At 38.1% G+C, this 16,160-nt stretch overlaps 1 protein-coding gene across 2 annotated transcripts in view; it reads right to left on the bottom strand.

Moving 5' to 3' along the window:
• Positions 1 to 324: 324 nt before the first annotated feature.
• map3k15 (mitogen-activated protein kinase kinase kinase 15) overlaps positions 325 to 16,160 on the bottom strand; it is a 32,329-nt gene continuing 16,493 nt past the window's right edge. For both annotated transcript variants that reach the window (XM_089125621.1, XM_039684837.2), the window contains 11 exons: positions 14,556 to 14,713; positions 13,610 to 13,793; positions 9,361 to 9,538; positions 6,096 to 6,270; positions 5,830 to 6,015; positions 3,777 to 3,882; positions 3,457 to 3,688; positions 2,488 to 2,603; positions 1,548 to 1,657; positions 1,335 to 1,411; positions 325 to 1,122 (listed from right to left, as the gene is read on the bottom strand). In XM_089125621.1, the coding sequence (XP_088981747.1) occupies positions 1,026 to 1,122; positions 1,335 to 1,411; positions 1,548 to 1,657; positions 2,488 to 2,603; positions 3,457 to 3,688; positions 3,777 to 3,882; positions 5,830 to 6,015; positions 6,096 to 6,270; positions 9,361 to 9,538; positions 13,610 to 13,793; positions 14,556 to 14,713 (1,619 nt within the window). In that variant the 3' untranslated portion in view covers positions 325 to 1,025. The remainder of the gene's footprint in view (positions 1,123 to 1,334; positions 1,412 to 1,547; positions 1,658 to 2,487; positions 2,604 to 3,456; positions 3,689 to 3,776; positions 3,883 to 5,829; positions 6,016 to 6,095; positions 6,271 to 9,360; positions 9,539 to 13,609; positions 13,794 to 14,555; positions 14,714 to 16,160) is intronic.

Genomic DNA, 16,160 nt, shown 5'->3' with positions numbered 1-16,160 from the left:
CTCGTTCCCTGAGTAGGGAACGGAGACGTTACGTCTCCCTGCCACTTCTGCTGTATCGCTGGGTAGAGGCCGAGTTCAGTCTTGGCTCCTCAGCGAAGACATACTGCGGTTGCGTTCACTTCCTCCTTTTATACTCACGGAGTAGGGCGGAGTACGCTATGCAAATTTCCGCAGCCCCAAGGCATTGCATGCCATTGGCTCGTGTTTTAATACTCGAAGAGGATTGGCTTTCTATGCGAAACCCCCAATCTCCGTCACTTCTGACGTAACGTCTCCGTTCCCTACTCAGGGAACGAGGGTTACATACGTAACCGAGACGTTTTCTGCAAGACTGGTCTTGCACACATTTTTATAAAAAATGAAAGTTGTGCGACGGCTGAAGTACAGTATGTATCATAGTTTCTATTGTTGCAACTGAATGTTATGATGATGATTTTATGTTTATTTAAGTATTTATATACGTCATGGGGTAATTACATCCAAACTTATTATAACACATCTAAAAGAGGCTCCTCAGCCCTGGTCCGAGAGGTCTGTGGTCATTTTAAGTATGTCACATAATATTTTAGAATGAACTCAACACATTTCCCAGACTTACAAGTAATGCAAAAACAAACAGTAACCTATGTAGACTTTCTATCATTTAAAATGGCATGATCTGAAGTCCTACATTAAGTAGGTATCACTCTCTCCTCTTCCATTCTAGGCCCAGTCCAAAGTCACTTGGAGAGGTTTATTCCTCTACAGGCAACACCTCTCTGTAAAAAGCGGAAAGTACAATCTTTCCTAGATTGAGCCGTTTTCATCCGTATGGGTTTTCCTATTGAAATCCAATGGAAATTAGATGTGATGGCTTAAAACATATGCAAAAATACCACAAATACATTAGGTCATAGCTGAAAGAGAAGTAAACATGTCCAACCAGGAGAAAGTATGACATAACTACAAGTCTCTCATTATAGGGATGTGTGTGAGGATGCATTGTGCTAGCCTAGGTGTTCATTATCAGCAACTTCCTGCTGATTTCATCCTTCTGAATTTCCCTCGTCATTATTGACCTTTCGAATCCCTTTATTTCGGTGTCTCTGAATGGCTTTCCAGACACGACACAGCACTCCACCCCTTTAGTATGCAAAAACAAACAAAAAATGATGCAAATATCTCTTGCAAGTACATTAGTTAAGTAAACGTCAGTGCACGTGCTATAAAATAAAGTGCAACTTTATTACATTTATTGCACTTTAAATGTGGCTAACGTGATCAAATAATTGAGATCACTTTATGCAAATGAATACTATTATACACAATCACTCAATTCAATATAAAACCCTCACCTGAGCCTGAGGCAGCGAAGGTCTTCTTTTGTCACATCGCTGAGAATGTCGTTGAGTGTATAATCTTCTACAACAAACTATCAGAAACCAAATGCACTTGCCATGAATCATCTGTTCGTTTAACAATGAAAACTTAAACAGTGAGTCATAATTTTTATATCGCAGGAAAGACACTATACACACAGCGTGATTCACTGTTTCGTATGTTTTCACCTTATCTATTGTCTCGGGGTCAGCACCCTGCTCTGTCAGCCAGTCAGTGAGCTTTTTGTCAGGCTCGGGCTGTGCAGCAACGTGAAATATAGAGGGGGTGGAGGGCGTCTCTGGTGAGGACATATAGGAAAGATGAAGGAATATTTGAAGGTTTTTGATGAAAACATTCCAGGATTTTTCTCCATATAATGGACTTCAATGGGAACCAAACGGTTCAAGGTCCAAAAGACAGTATCAGTGCAAACTGCAAACTGTTCAAAGGGCTTTAAACGATTGCAGACAAGTGAAACGATTGCTCATTTAAAAAAAAAAAAATACAAAGTTTAAGTTTTATAAGCTCAAATGGTCGCCTTGCTCTGTTCTGTGATGCGCGTTCGTGACTCTCCCGAACTCATTCATCGAAATGAACAAATCTTTTTCCGAGTCAATCCATTCATTTCTTTCGTTGAATGAACCAAATCACACAAAAACAGGACCGAACAGTTCGAACAGGAGACTCATGAACACACATCACAGAACAGAACAGAGCAAGGCGACCATTTGAGCTTCCAAAACTTAAACTTTGTATTTTTTTGTTAAATGAGTGATTGTTTCCCTTGATAAGACCCTTATTCATCGTCTGGAATTGTTTAAAGCCCTTTGAACAGTTTGCACTGAAACTGTCTTTTGGACCTTGAACCGTTTGGTTCCCAGTAAAGTCCATTATATGGAGAAAAATCCTGGAATGTTTTTCAAATGTATTTGCTTTGTTCTATGACCTGGTTGTAAACAACTCCAGAGGTCAGAACGGGACACGGGAAATCAGATAGTGTTGAGTTGAACACTTTCTCTATTATCATAGCGTACAGGCCAAAGTATGATTTCAGTGTAAATAAAGACTGAATGGCATAATAAGCGAGTGTAATTCAGTAAGTGTGTGCGATTGAGTTACACAACTAACCTGCAGCAGACTGCTGTCTGATCCTGATAAGCTCGATGTCGTGTACCCGCTGTTGGAGAGTTTGTCTCAGTACCTGCTGATACTCCCTCTCTTTCTGAACCAGTTCTTCAAGCAGCCTGCAGGGAGAGACATTACACTGAAACGATGTCTCTCAAACTATTCAAGCTATTGTCTTTATTATGAACTACAGTAATTGTAGTTGTCAAAGATCACATTTCACAAACTAGATCCAACAAGAAATGTCAGCAAACAGAACACTGTAAAGACAACATAAAACCATCAAGATTTACACTCAAATGTAAAACGTTAGTCTTATTTTGTATAAAAGGCAAGGAACATGGTGGTCTATGAGTGTTTTGCATAAATATGAATGACAATAATAATGGAATTTATTGGTAATATGCTCAAAGTATATTTTGGAATATATAAAATACATAACCATTCAAAAGAAATTAAAACTTTTATTCAGCAAGGGTGCATTGGCGTGATCAAAAGTGACAGTAAATGTATTTATATTTTATGAAAGATATCTATTTCAAATAAATGGTGTTCTTCTGAACTTTCTTATCATCAAAGAATCCTAAAAAACAGGCATTACATAAAAATAGTATCTAAACATAAAAATTTAAATTGTAATAATATTTCACAATATTACTGTATTTTTGATCAAATAAATCTGCATTTATAAGCAAAAGAGATTTCCATTTTTTTTTTAAAGAAAGAAAAAAAAAATCTTTTGGGGGCATACTGAGCCCAAACCTTTAAATGGCAGGGTATTTGAAGTAAAATAAAGATCCATGATGAATAACTTTTTTTGTTTTTTATGATTAGTATTTTTATTTTAGTTCTATTTTGAGTTTTCGTTTTCAATCCACTCACATTCGACCGGAAGTCAAAAATTATTTTTTACATGTAACTCCCTTCATCAGAATGATTTTGAGTGTTTTATGACGAAACTGCAGTGTGTACCTGCTAGTCTCCTGTTTGAGGCGTCCGAGCTGGGCTCCCAGCGGGTGCTGTGGCCGCTGAGGCTCATGGGATATGACTGAACTCAGGGTGCTGACTCCAGATGTAAGGGCCTGATCTTCCTGTGTCGTACGTGCCACTGATCCAAAATCACCATCATCCTCTTCATCTACTTCATCCGCGTCCTTATCTGCGCCCTCACTTTCCGATGCAGGCCCGAAATGTGTCTGCAGCTCTAAAAGACAGAGAGACAGACTGTTGAAAAAGGTCTCAGTCCTCTGCTTTCTGGTTTTTCTTGTTTTTTCCTTCTGTCACTCACACACCTGGAATCAAAATCGTGACAGCTGCCTGCACAGCCCGTCTGATGATGTTGTCCATGGCAAACATCCAGTGTGGTTTAATGTGGTGGTTCCTTAACACTTTATTCACCTGAGACACAAACAGTGAGGAAAGATGGATATTAAATTTGGGTTAGTTCACCCAAAAATCATAATTCTGTCAGTAATTACTCACCCATCGTTAAAATAGTCCAAATGACTACAGTGGCTCAACCTTAAGTTTATCAAGAGACGAGAATACTCGTTTTGTGCGCAAAAAAAAAAAAAAAAAAATGTAAAAAATTTAGAAGATGACACATGATGACGTCCTGACATAGCCGGAAGCGCTACATTGTCTGTTTACAAACAGAGGATGGCACGTGCTGTCCATAAAGCTGTCTGCGTAAATCTGTCAGCACATTTCGACGTAGATGAAGACTTGACATTTTTGACCAACCTTAAAAATATTCGAGCCAGAATACACAGATATCTGCGTCATATTCTAAGGTCTTGGTCATGGCGTCATGGAGCTCTCGTGAACTCTATATCCGAGGCCCACATTGAAGAAAATAAATAGTTGAATAAAGACGCTATGAATTTTTTTCGCACAAAAAGTATTCTCACCACTTGATAAACTAAAGGTTGAGCCACTGTATTCACTTAGACTATTTTAACAATGTCTTAACTTGTCTGGGCCTGCAGAATGAAACTACCCAGCAGCTTATGAGGGAGTGAGCCACTTCTTAGATTGCATCAAAAATATCGAAATTTGTGTTCCGAAGATGAATGAAAGTCTTGCGGGGTTGGAACAAGGTAAAGCGTCCTTTTATAGTACAGTACTTACAGTGTACTTACCTAGAAAGTACTGGCTAATATAAGGTAAGTACATGGAACAGGGTTAGGTTTAGGGGTTCAGGGTTAGTACTAGTTATTACCCATTAATTGTAGTTACTAAAATAGTATTTACATGGGTAACTGGACTGTAAAAGGAAGCGTTACCTGGAACAACGTGAGAAATTACTGACATAATTTTCATTTATGGGTGAACAAACCCTTTAATGCCATCAAACTCAAACCAAACACAGGAGGGAGACACTGAGGCAACACAAAAATGAGGCACTAACAAGATTCTAACCTCTTTATAGTTCCTAAAGCTATTGGTGGATGTTCCTTTTTAGCTCCAACTTCAGAATAGGGTCTAAACGAACGTGACATGAGTGTATGCTAATTGCCCGAAAGCATCCGAAACACCAGCACCCGCCATTTAAAAAAAAAAAGCTCTGTAAACACAGATTATAGCTTATTTATTTACTCCACAAAACTAACTCTAAGAACTTGGAAAACTGATAGATAGACCTCTGAACCTTTACACTGAGGTGAAAATACAAGACAACTTTGAAGGGGACCAAGCCAAACATGATTAACTTAGCTTCTGCTTAGCAAGCAACACTGCACATCAACCACACGGCATATGCTAATAACTTTTCATTACTCTCTACTTTCTATATATATAAGGATAACAGTTCTATCTAATAACGGATTAGACAGGCCAGTTAGACACATCGTAATCTAATGAGCAAGGAGATTACAAGCGCTGTGTGCTCTTTCGCTGACATGTGTTCTCAGCGCAGAGTGCCGTCAAAATAAAGCATGGCTTGCGTCATCTTAGAGTAGAATGAATGCAACCAGGAAAACTTTCCTAGGGGAACCATAAGTTATCGGGGAACCAAACGGGCGGCTAGTTCCAAGAACTAACCAGTGCAAAAGCCCCTTCTTTATCAGAAGACATATCTACTTTTTGAGGCAAAACATGTTGTTCACTATATAGAAAAGAACATCTCTTTGATGGAAAAAGAAGGAGAAATCTCTTTGAAAATCTCTTTGGTCCCACAACAAGGTGGATAAAATCACACATCATTTGTTGGAACACTGACAATCCTCTTGGTGGCACATTGCAACAAAAACAAGAGCAACAACATATCTTTTGAGAGATAAATAAGATAACATAAATTGTGTATCATGTCTGAGACTGTATACAGCAGCACTGCAATCCACTTACAGAATCCTGGAAACCAAACAGAACAAGCTGGATCTGGTTGATTGACGTGCTGTCGAAGTCCAGGTCCAATTTGAGTTTTGATATAGTGGTTGCCATGACGCGTCTCTCGGGGCAACGTATAAAGTCCCGTAAAATGCAGATGATCTGCTTGATGTGGTCCACCGACAACTTCAGCTCCTCATGACCCTAAAAGACGAGGACACAATAATCAGTGCATGATGATTCAGACAATTCACACACTCAGACAAATACGCCGGGATACACACCTGAATATGGTTCTCCATGAGGTTGGAGGTCACTTTATCTTGGTCCTCATTGAGGACCTTGTAGAGTATGGCGCGTCTCTCGCTGTCTTTCTTCAGCAGGAAGAGGCCAGAGTCGCTGTTCTCAGAGGAAGCTGGAGAGCTGCGGTCTTCTGCTGTAGGACTCTCATCTGGAACACTGAATCACACACATTTAACACTGATTCAGTGAGAACATATTAATCTAAATAGTCTTCTACTTCAAAATATTTTTAAATGTAATTTATTCCTGTGATGGTAAAGCTGAATTTTCAGCATCATTACTCCAGTCTTCAAGTGTCACAAGATCCTTCGGATCATTCTAATATGTTGATTTGCTACTCAAGAAACACTTATTAATATCAATATTGAAAACAGTTGTGCTGCTTAAAGGGATACTCCCCTTTTTTTGGAAAAAGGCTCATTTTACCACTCCCCCAGAGTTAAATAGTTGAGTTTTACCGGTTTCAAAATGCATTCAGCAGATTTTCTGATATTAGAAGAATATCAATAACCAGACTCATTGACTTCCATAGTAGGAAAAAAATATATACTATGGAAGTCAATGAGAACAGAAACTGTCTGGTTACTGATATTCTTCTGAATATAAAAAAATCGGCTTAATACATTCGAAAACGGTAAAACTCAACTGTTTAACTGGAGTGGTAAATTGAGCCTATTTCCAAAAAAGTGGAGTATCCCTTTAATATTTTTGAGGAAACTATGATTGAATAAATGTTCAAAAGAACAGGAAAAAACAAAACAAAAAACTTCTGAATGGTTGTGTTATATACACTTACAAATGCCATGGTTATTGAATGACCATTGATTCTACTATACAGTGTTTTTTTTTTAATAAATGGTCCTTTCAGAAGTACTTTCCAGTACCATATTCAGAGATGGCCTTTTGACTTCGAAGGCCCGTTTCAAAGAGAAAGAGAAAAAATTCTCAATGAAACAAAAACAATCTATGCAACTGTAATTACTTTATTATCTTTTATTTTATACTTGATAGTCTAATTATAAACACATTTTATGTAGTAATCTCTTTAACCAGAATCACGACCAATCACTGCAGAAATCTCAACCATGACCAAAAAAAGCATTCAATCTTCATCATGCTCTTAGCCCCTCGACGAGCATATTGGATAGCGAAATGACTAGGCATTTAGAGCAAAGAAATAAAAATGACAGAACAGGGATTAGATAAGGATTTAACTGGAATTAGTTATTCAATATGAATACGGACAGAAGTTGGCTTTCCAATGGTTGAGTGTTTGCAAAAGCCATGACAAGTTTGTCCTTATCCAGCAATCTCATAAATCTCATCGTGCTCGATTGACAGCGAGTGCAGACAGTCTTTAAATGCAGCATGGTGGATTTTATCGCAGGTATGATTTTATCAGCCACAGGCACGGGATATAAATATAGAAAAAGAAAAGATGGGGGGGGGGGGGGGGGAATTCAATAATACTTGCAAATACAAAGCTAAAACTGTCATGGCAGGAAATCATTGTTTATCCGAAATCGCATACTTCCCTATAGTAGGTGAAAAACAGTATGTGACAAAAGAAGTAGGCCTATGTCCAAAAGTTTTAAGTTCTCATAAAATAGGTAACAAGTACACGGATGACCTACTACTTCCGGTGAGACTCTGTAGTGTGCATACGATGGACACATTACTATCCCATGAGGCCACAGGAGAGGATTTGTGAATGCCAGTGAACTGATGCTGGTATGTCACATGATGGGGACAACATGGCAGATGTAGTACGTCCAGATTATATTAACACTACACACATTACTATATAGAACATACTTTTTTAGCGATCGTTGAATAACTCATTATTTTAAAAAAAAAGTATTTACTCAAGAGAGTATGAGATTTTTGGATGCAGTCGTTGAATAAAACAGTCAAATATTTTGTTCAAAACGGCTGATTCATTCAGAGATAAAGCAAATGACTGTTGCTGAATTCGTAACTACATACTTGCATACTACTCTTATATTTCTGCCATAGATATGATTAACGTAGTACGGGTAGTATACTAGTATGCAGTTCCGAATTCAGCCTGCCATGTTGAGTTGTTCATCAGACCGATTAGTTCAATAACAAAACATCAGTGTGCTGCCTGGAGATGCGTAATGGCTCTTTTGGGGATTTTTTTGAAACCATTTTCGTTTGCAAAATAGAGCAAAAACAGACAATATTCTGTTTAAAAAAATAGTCTAAACTGTAAGTAAACTTATATTTAATTTATTGATTTTATACAACAGTTCAATAAACAAGATCAAATTTGCAATTGTGCTGATATTCAGGAAAAAGCAGCTCTTGCTCGTGTGGTATTGCCTAAATATCAAAAACTAAAATTGTCAGCATTTAAATATAAATTGTATTAATTTGGCAATTTAATAAATTAAAACAATTTCATCTCGTGATTTTTACCATTTATTGTTTTATTTTTAGGATCTCAAATATGGAATTTGAAATGTTATTAAATATGGCATTTTGTAATAAAAAAAATATATTAGGTAGAATTAAATTAGGTATGTATTAAATTTAGGACAGAAAAAAAAGGTGTCACTAGTCAGCAGCAGAATGTTTATTACACAGTGGTTTTACTTTTTGAGCTTTCAAATATCAATGAATTAACTGTGAATTAAATTTATCTGAAAAGTAAATGTTAACTTTGGCAGCCAAAGTATAAATAAATCTGGAGTGGTGATTTAAAACGTGATTTCGTTGAGGAAAGAGGAAACGTGGTTAATGTGTGACAGCTCTGTGATTGGGTGTGTGCATTGAAACCGAGGTGAAGAAGTGGTCAGTAAAGTGTTCATGGGATTATTTTATGAGCAACCAGAGAGCGGCTGTTGTAAAAGGCATTATCTCATTACACACACATACATCCACCTGCCCAGAAACCGCGGCCTAGCACACCTGTCTCCTCATTCCTCCGTGTTAATTAAACAGCGTTTCCAAGGAGTCTACTAGCTGTCAGGACAGGCCTCAGCGCCTCATGCCCAGGAAGTTGATTTACTGTCGGGCTGAGAGCCGAAGCAGACGCTGGTACTCAAGCTCCGTAAACACAGTCACGTAATTAACATTCCAGACGCTAATCCAATGCTCACATAATCTCATACATATAAGTTACACACTTAAGCAGCTACAGCTATCGCTGACCAGTGCATGACCTAAACTCGCCTGGACCGGTTTTTACATTCAGCCTGGCGGGGAATCTTCAGAGCTCACCTGAGGTAGTTTGAGTTGGGCGGTTTGATGAGGTTTTCAGAGCTAGAGCGTTTTTTCTTCTCGAAAAACACGTCTTGTTTGGAGTCGCAGTCTGGAGATACGGAGCCCGGTTCACTGCTGCTGCTCCCCGTGGCCTCCGTCTGTAGCTGTACTGGTAACGAAACGCTGCGGATGTAGTCTAAATGGAGTAAAACACACACACAGTTACACGTCTACACACCCACACATGTACTCATTCAGTCAAACCAGAGTTTACCACCATTTTTAGCTTTTTCCTACTCCAGTTCAAACCTTTCAATAAATATTTATAATGGCCAAAATAATAAAATCAGTTAAATATTTTTTTTTTAATTTTAAAAACAAAACATTTTATTGGGGCAGTCAATTCAACATGATTTTACATTGTTATTCATTTTAAAATTAACAATTAATCATGCCTCTTAAGGCCATTAATAGACTATGTACATATAGAATATAAATACCTACTGTATACAAATACTACATGATAAACAAATAATTTATTTACGCCTAAAGACACGTTTTGCAATGCCTGTTCAATGAATAACTCATCTTCCACATTAATATAAATATATTTACATTAGGGTTTTTAAATCAGCAAATATGTGAGACTGACAGATATTAATTAGATTTAATAAGAAATAATAATGTAATGACAGCCCCCAATTTAATTACATTTTCCATTTGGGTTTCTATCACACTATAAAAGCACAACATTGCAACACTTTACAAAAAGGTTTGATTTGCTAATATTAGTTAACTACTACGTTAGCTAACATAAACAATGAAAAAATACTAGTAATAATACACTAATACTAAAGCATTTATTAATCTTAGTTAAAGTAAATTTCAACATTTACTAATACATTATTAAAATCAAAAGTTGTATCTGTTCGAACTTTTAAATGGACCTGAGCTAAAATGAACTGTTGTATTTTTATTAACTAACATTTAAAAAATGAATAAATACTGAATTGCCCATTGTTAGTTAATGCATATTTACTACTAACATTAACTAATGGAACCTTAATGTAAAGTGTTACCCACAATATTAGAATTATACAATAAGTACAAACATTTCTAAAAGGCTTCAATAGTAAGTGAAACCCCTACCAAATCAACATTAAATCACTGAGAACAGAAAGGAAACGAAAAATGAAGAGAATGGGCTATGTGCACGCATAAGTTCCGCATTTGACGTAAGGATGCTCGTTCATTTCCGGTTGTGTAGATTAAAGCGGAGGAAAACCGGAGAAAATGGGATTATGGCAGAGTCTTCAATATTTACTGTCCTCCCGTCTTTGAAACGAAACGTACATACGTTTAGATGTAATTTTATATATAGTTATGTTTATTTAATATAATTTTAAAAAGAAGCATAAACACAACGAGGGGTGTCTGTTTTATCTGTTTTTGTGACTAACGTTTCTTTAGTATAACCATGGAGTATAAAATTCAATATAAATTCTCGGTATTGCATTGGACTCTATGATCGGCGGAAGTTATCGAGCATCCTTAATCCTTCACCGGAAATAACGCCGTGCATAGAGCCCATTAGGAAAAATATACGTCACAAAGAACCAGAGCACACAAAGAACATGCACTCAATACAGTCACCACAAACCAGCAAAAGATAAATAATTATGATTTCATGGTCCTCAGGAACACATAAGGAAGGACACATAGATTGGATACACAAACCTTGCCACACTGTTACACAGAGAATCCAAGCAGCCGATTGGATGGCGTGAAGGGAGAAGGAAATATTGAGTTGTTATCATCTGCATGCTCCAGAAGCAAAATCAAAAAGCTGTTCAAAATATACCTCCTCCTAAGAGGAAAATATTTTTTGACCAAATTCTAAGGTAGCATGTAGGCTATCCTTCACAGAAATAAAATTTTACAGAAACCATTCCAATAACCTTACTTGCAATAACAACTTCTGTCAAATACATTTTTACAGACCCAAAACTTTTGAACGGTAATGTATACAAAAAAGGATTAACAAAAATAAGTGTTAAAAAAAACAAGGTTTAACCAAAAACTATAAAAACTGTATCCAAATATTTATGTAGCCTATTAGTATCAAGCCATTAGCTTAGCAAAATGCTAACACCAAACTATTAAAATCAACCAAGGCTTCTGTGCAAAAAGGTATTCAAGTTGTTCACTACATGGAGAGTTTTAAATGAGTCACTCATGAGCTTAAACGACAGACATCACTAGGCAGCTCACTAGTATTTAGAACAGAGCCTGTCTCTCACTAACATTGTTGTCTTCTGTCAATGCCGAAGAGAAATCAGAGTGGTTTGTAAGAAAGCAGTGTGCATGTTTGTGTAAAACAGCACACCCTGAGAATGCTTTTCACGGACAGCGGGGTAGCTGACATGTGCAGCAGGATGGAAACAATTTGTGATGGTAGAGTGAGCCCATACTGTGGGCTTTCCTCTGACCCCTCCCCTTTTCCAGGTCCTGTTGTTCCAACCCATCTCTTGTGCAAGATCAATCTGGACCGCAATCGGCCGGCTGAGAGCAGTTCGGACCTGTTGCGAGGATCCCAGACAGCAGGGACGTGCACAGGAATTTTGAGGGGCAGTTGCTCTGACCTGAAAAAAGGGCACCCCCCCCCCCCCTTATTTATTTGAAAAGAAATAATCTGGATTGAATGGAAAAAAACTCGAAAAAATAAAAAACGCTTAGATTTCGGGAAAAAATACAATTCTTTTTTTTGTCAATCCTGACCTCCCCCTGGGGCCCTAAGCAAAATTCTGCTAAGGGCCCCTCTACCTGATCTGTGATGCCATGTAAACCATTTGCCATTGCCACTCAATACCGCCCAATACAATCCTCCCTCCTTTAAACAAAACAGTCAAAGAATAAGTACAACAATATAGAACAGAATGAGGTTCAAACAAACAATATTTACTGAATAAAGCATTTTTATAGAATGTTAAGATAACAAGTGAATATTAACGTAAACATAAACAAGAAGAAAATAATAAAGTACAACCCTGAACTTTGGCTTTTGGGATTAGCTTTGGTTCACTCTACAGCCTGGGTATTTTCGGAATCAGTAGCCTATGATTTTTATTTAATTTTTTTTTATGCATGTTAAAGCAAATCTTGATTTATGGTTATTTACTGAGGGATTTGCATTCATATTGACCAGAATGTCCATCTAATCATCATTTTAAATTCAATATAGCCTATAAATCAATAGTCAATCAATGTCAAATTGCCAATACATTGGTTTATATCTTGCATAATTAGTGCAGTTGTTTAGAGTTTTTAACTACACTGAGACTAGATAATCAGTGTCTTTATAATGTGTACTTTGATTGGGAGTGCCATCATTCACGTATTGTACGGTATTTCTCTGGTCTCCACATTTCTGCTTGAAAAATGCGAGTTTCATTTCGTGCACGCGCATATGAACGCAACACACGCGACGCGGTTATGTTCTCCGAGCTGCAGTAAACAAACACTGTTGTTGCACTTTGTCGTTTATCAAAAACAAAACGTAATAAATAATGGTATTTTACTCTCACTTTTGTCAGGCAAAAAGTGATGCAAGAGATGCACTGCCTGCCCAGACAAACCATCAAACTTTGCTGACACTAGAGAGGACAGAACACAAGTTTACCTGACTGCTGTTCCCACAATTCACTCTCATGTTTTTCTTCTTCCTCTTTTCGTGACGAGAAGGATAGTTTCGCTTCATTTTGTCATGGACTTCGTACACATTAATTAGCGCGCGACACGAGATGGAGGCGCGGCCTGAGTGATTTGCGGTGCCTTACCATACGCACCGGTCGCGTGCAGTCTATGGTCTCGTGGAAATAGTTTGACTTTCAATTTTTTTTTTTTGGAAGTGAATGAGGCTTTGCGATTTTTATATTATTTTTTGTCTAGGCCTACGTGAAATTCTACATCCATTGTACGATTTTTTTTTTCCTCAGAAGGGCAACCTGACTCGAGAAGGGCATATGGGCAGTTGCCCGGGCAACCTGAGCAACCCCCCTGTGCACGTCCCTGCCAGACAGCACAGTGAAGCAGGAATGCCGGGCTATGGGGGTGGGGGTTTGGCAGCTCTGTGTGTTTGCCTGCGAGAAATGATCCATGTGCAGACCCAAAATGCCTTACACACCATGGATATGACCAGAAGGGTCAGCCCAGGTCACACTATTATCACAGCTGTGGAAAGCATGTTAGACTTGGTAAGAGACGTTACCTGAGGGTTTGAAAGCGATCTTGCTCTTTTTGCCTTTGATGTTTTGACGCAGGAACAGATCCTTGAGCAGGTCCCCGGCCGTCGCTCGTTTATTTGGGTCCGGCTCAAAGCAGGAAAGGATGAAGGATTTGGCCTCTGATGAAAGAGACTCTGGGATCTCAGGATGGATCTTAAACATGCCCACCTGGTAGAAAAGAAAACAGAGATGAATGATGCTCTCTGAAAAGCCTATATTGAAAAGCATGAACAATACACAACATTTTACATCTCTACAATCAGAAAACATACTGCAATAATCCATATTTTTTATTCAGAGGATAGGATTATTGAATTTTTCATTCATCATTTCAGAAATAAATAAATAAACAATTTATTCTAATTCTGATTATACATACATTACATACAAATAAATCCTTTCTTGGTCAGTTACCTTCTGCTTTGAAACCAAATCCAAATTTTCAGCAAAGAACTAGATTATTAAACAAAGTTATAAAAAAAAAAATTCTCCAAAACTACGGTTACAGTAATATATATATATATATATATAATTTCAACGTTATATATGGTAAAACTGAATTTTCAGCATCATTACTCCAGTCTTAAGTGTCACATGATCTTTCAGAAATTATTCTAATCTGATGATTTATTTTCAGGGATTTTTTTCCCTAATAAAAGTATTCATTTATTTCATTTCTTTCCAAAAAAAAAAAAAAAAACATACCCCAAACGTTTAAACAGTGGTATATAATAAGCGTTTAATTTGCACTATTGATATATTTTAAAGTTTGCATTGACATGCTATAATTTTTATCTAATGACAGTAAAATTAGTAAAGATATATTTATTGGGAATACACATACACAACGGTGAAGTATGCAAATCCACTAGCAGTATCAGCACATTTCCTTTTTTTCATTTCTATTTTTTTAAGGAAATATATTTATACCTTGAACATGGCAGCCTGTGGCTCTCCCAGTTCATGGAAAGGTGGTTTGCCTGTTGCCATCTCTATGATGGTGCAGCCCAGGGACCATATATCAGCAGGTGCCCCGTAACCTCTAGGACCTTTATCGATGATCTCGGGGGCCATGTACTGCAACGTGCCTGGACAGAGGTTTACCAGGGAAGAGCAGAACTTCAGTAGATACAAATGTGCTGTGACAGGATGTTAAACAAAATATAATAAATCAAGGAGAGAAGTTCAGAAGTGATGATTATGACAGTGGAAGGTGAGAGGGAGGACGGATGAGTGCACCTGCTCTGATGCTTCAGCGGTCACTAATGAAACACAAACAAACTCCTATCTCAGACGCTATGCTAATCTAATTACTCTCCCACAGGAGACATTCTCATGTTACCAGTGACCAGGACTCAGAATCGCTCACCACACCTAGAAGAAACCCTGTCTATTTTGAGTCAGGAAATAAGAGTTATATAAGTCCTGGAAAGGTGACCAAGTCCACACCAGTGGTTTGGATAGCAAAACGCATTACAGTCACGTTTTCTTTTTAAATATGGAAAAAACCCTTTCTAACATATAAAAGGGAGCAACACTCACCTCACAGATTATTGGGAACACCATACTAATACTGTGTTTGACCCCCTTTCCCCTTCAGAACTGCCTTAATTCTACGTGGCATTGATTCAACAAGGTGCTGAAAGCATTCTTTAGAAATGTTGGCCCATATTGATAGGATAGCATCTTGCAGTTGATGGAGATTTGTGGGAAGCACATCCAGGGCACAAAGCTCCCGTTCCACCACATCCCGACCCAAATGCTCTATTGGGTTGAGATCTGGTGACTGTGGGGGCCATTTCAGTACAGTAAACTCATTGGTATGTTCAAGAAACCAATTTGAAATGATTCGAGCTTTGTGACATGGTCCATTATCCTGCTGGAAGTAGCCATCAGAAGATGGGTACATGGTGGCCATAAAGGGATAGACATGGTCAGAAACAATGCTTAGGTAGGCCGTGGCATTTAAACGATGACCAATTGGCACTAAATGGCCTAAAGTGTGCCAAGAAAACATCCCCCACACCATTACACCACCACCACCAGCCTGCACAGTGGTAACGAGGCTGTTTTGGTCCATGTTTAAAGTCAGTCATGTCTCATGTCTCGTCATGTGATTCCCTTGCCCTCGTGTGATACTTCCAGGGGAATGGTCTCCTGGAAACATATGTGGAGAAATTTACTGATGACAGAGGATCACAAGACTAGAAAAGGGAATCACATGACAAAATATGAAACATGGGCCAAAACAAGACTACTTTTCCCTCGACCCCAGTTTGAAAACCCTTAATGTAGAGCATTAACAATGATATAGGAAATCGCATACTAAAATGTATTAATGCATGCTGACAATGGTGGGATTGAAGAGGTGCCCTGACACTGAAAGGGGAGGAATGAAACTCCCTCGGATCGTGTGTGTTGGGCTAATGATGGACTTAACTTTAAGCCCAAAACCCTGACCTGGCAAGACCACCAGGATGTATGATGCGTGACATGTAGCACGGGTCAAATGGAACAGTCGAGAAGGTCACATGG

This window comes from Pimephales promelas, chromosome 22 (genome assembly GCF_988280905.1).
Source record: "Pimephales promelas chromosome 22, fPimPro1.hap1.1, whole genome shotgun sequence".
NCBI lineage: Eukaryota > Metazoa > Chordata > Actinopteri > Cypriniformes > Leuciscidae > Pimephales > Pimephales promelas.
The sequence above is the reverse complement of the archived record's forward strand: the minus strand, read 5'-3'. Positions and strand labels throughout refer to the sequence as shown.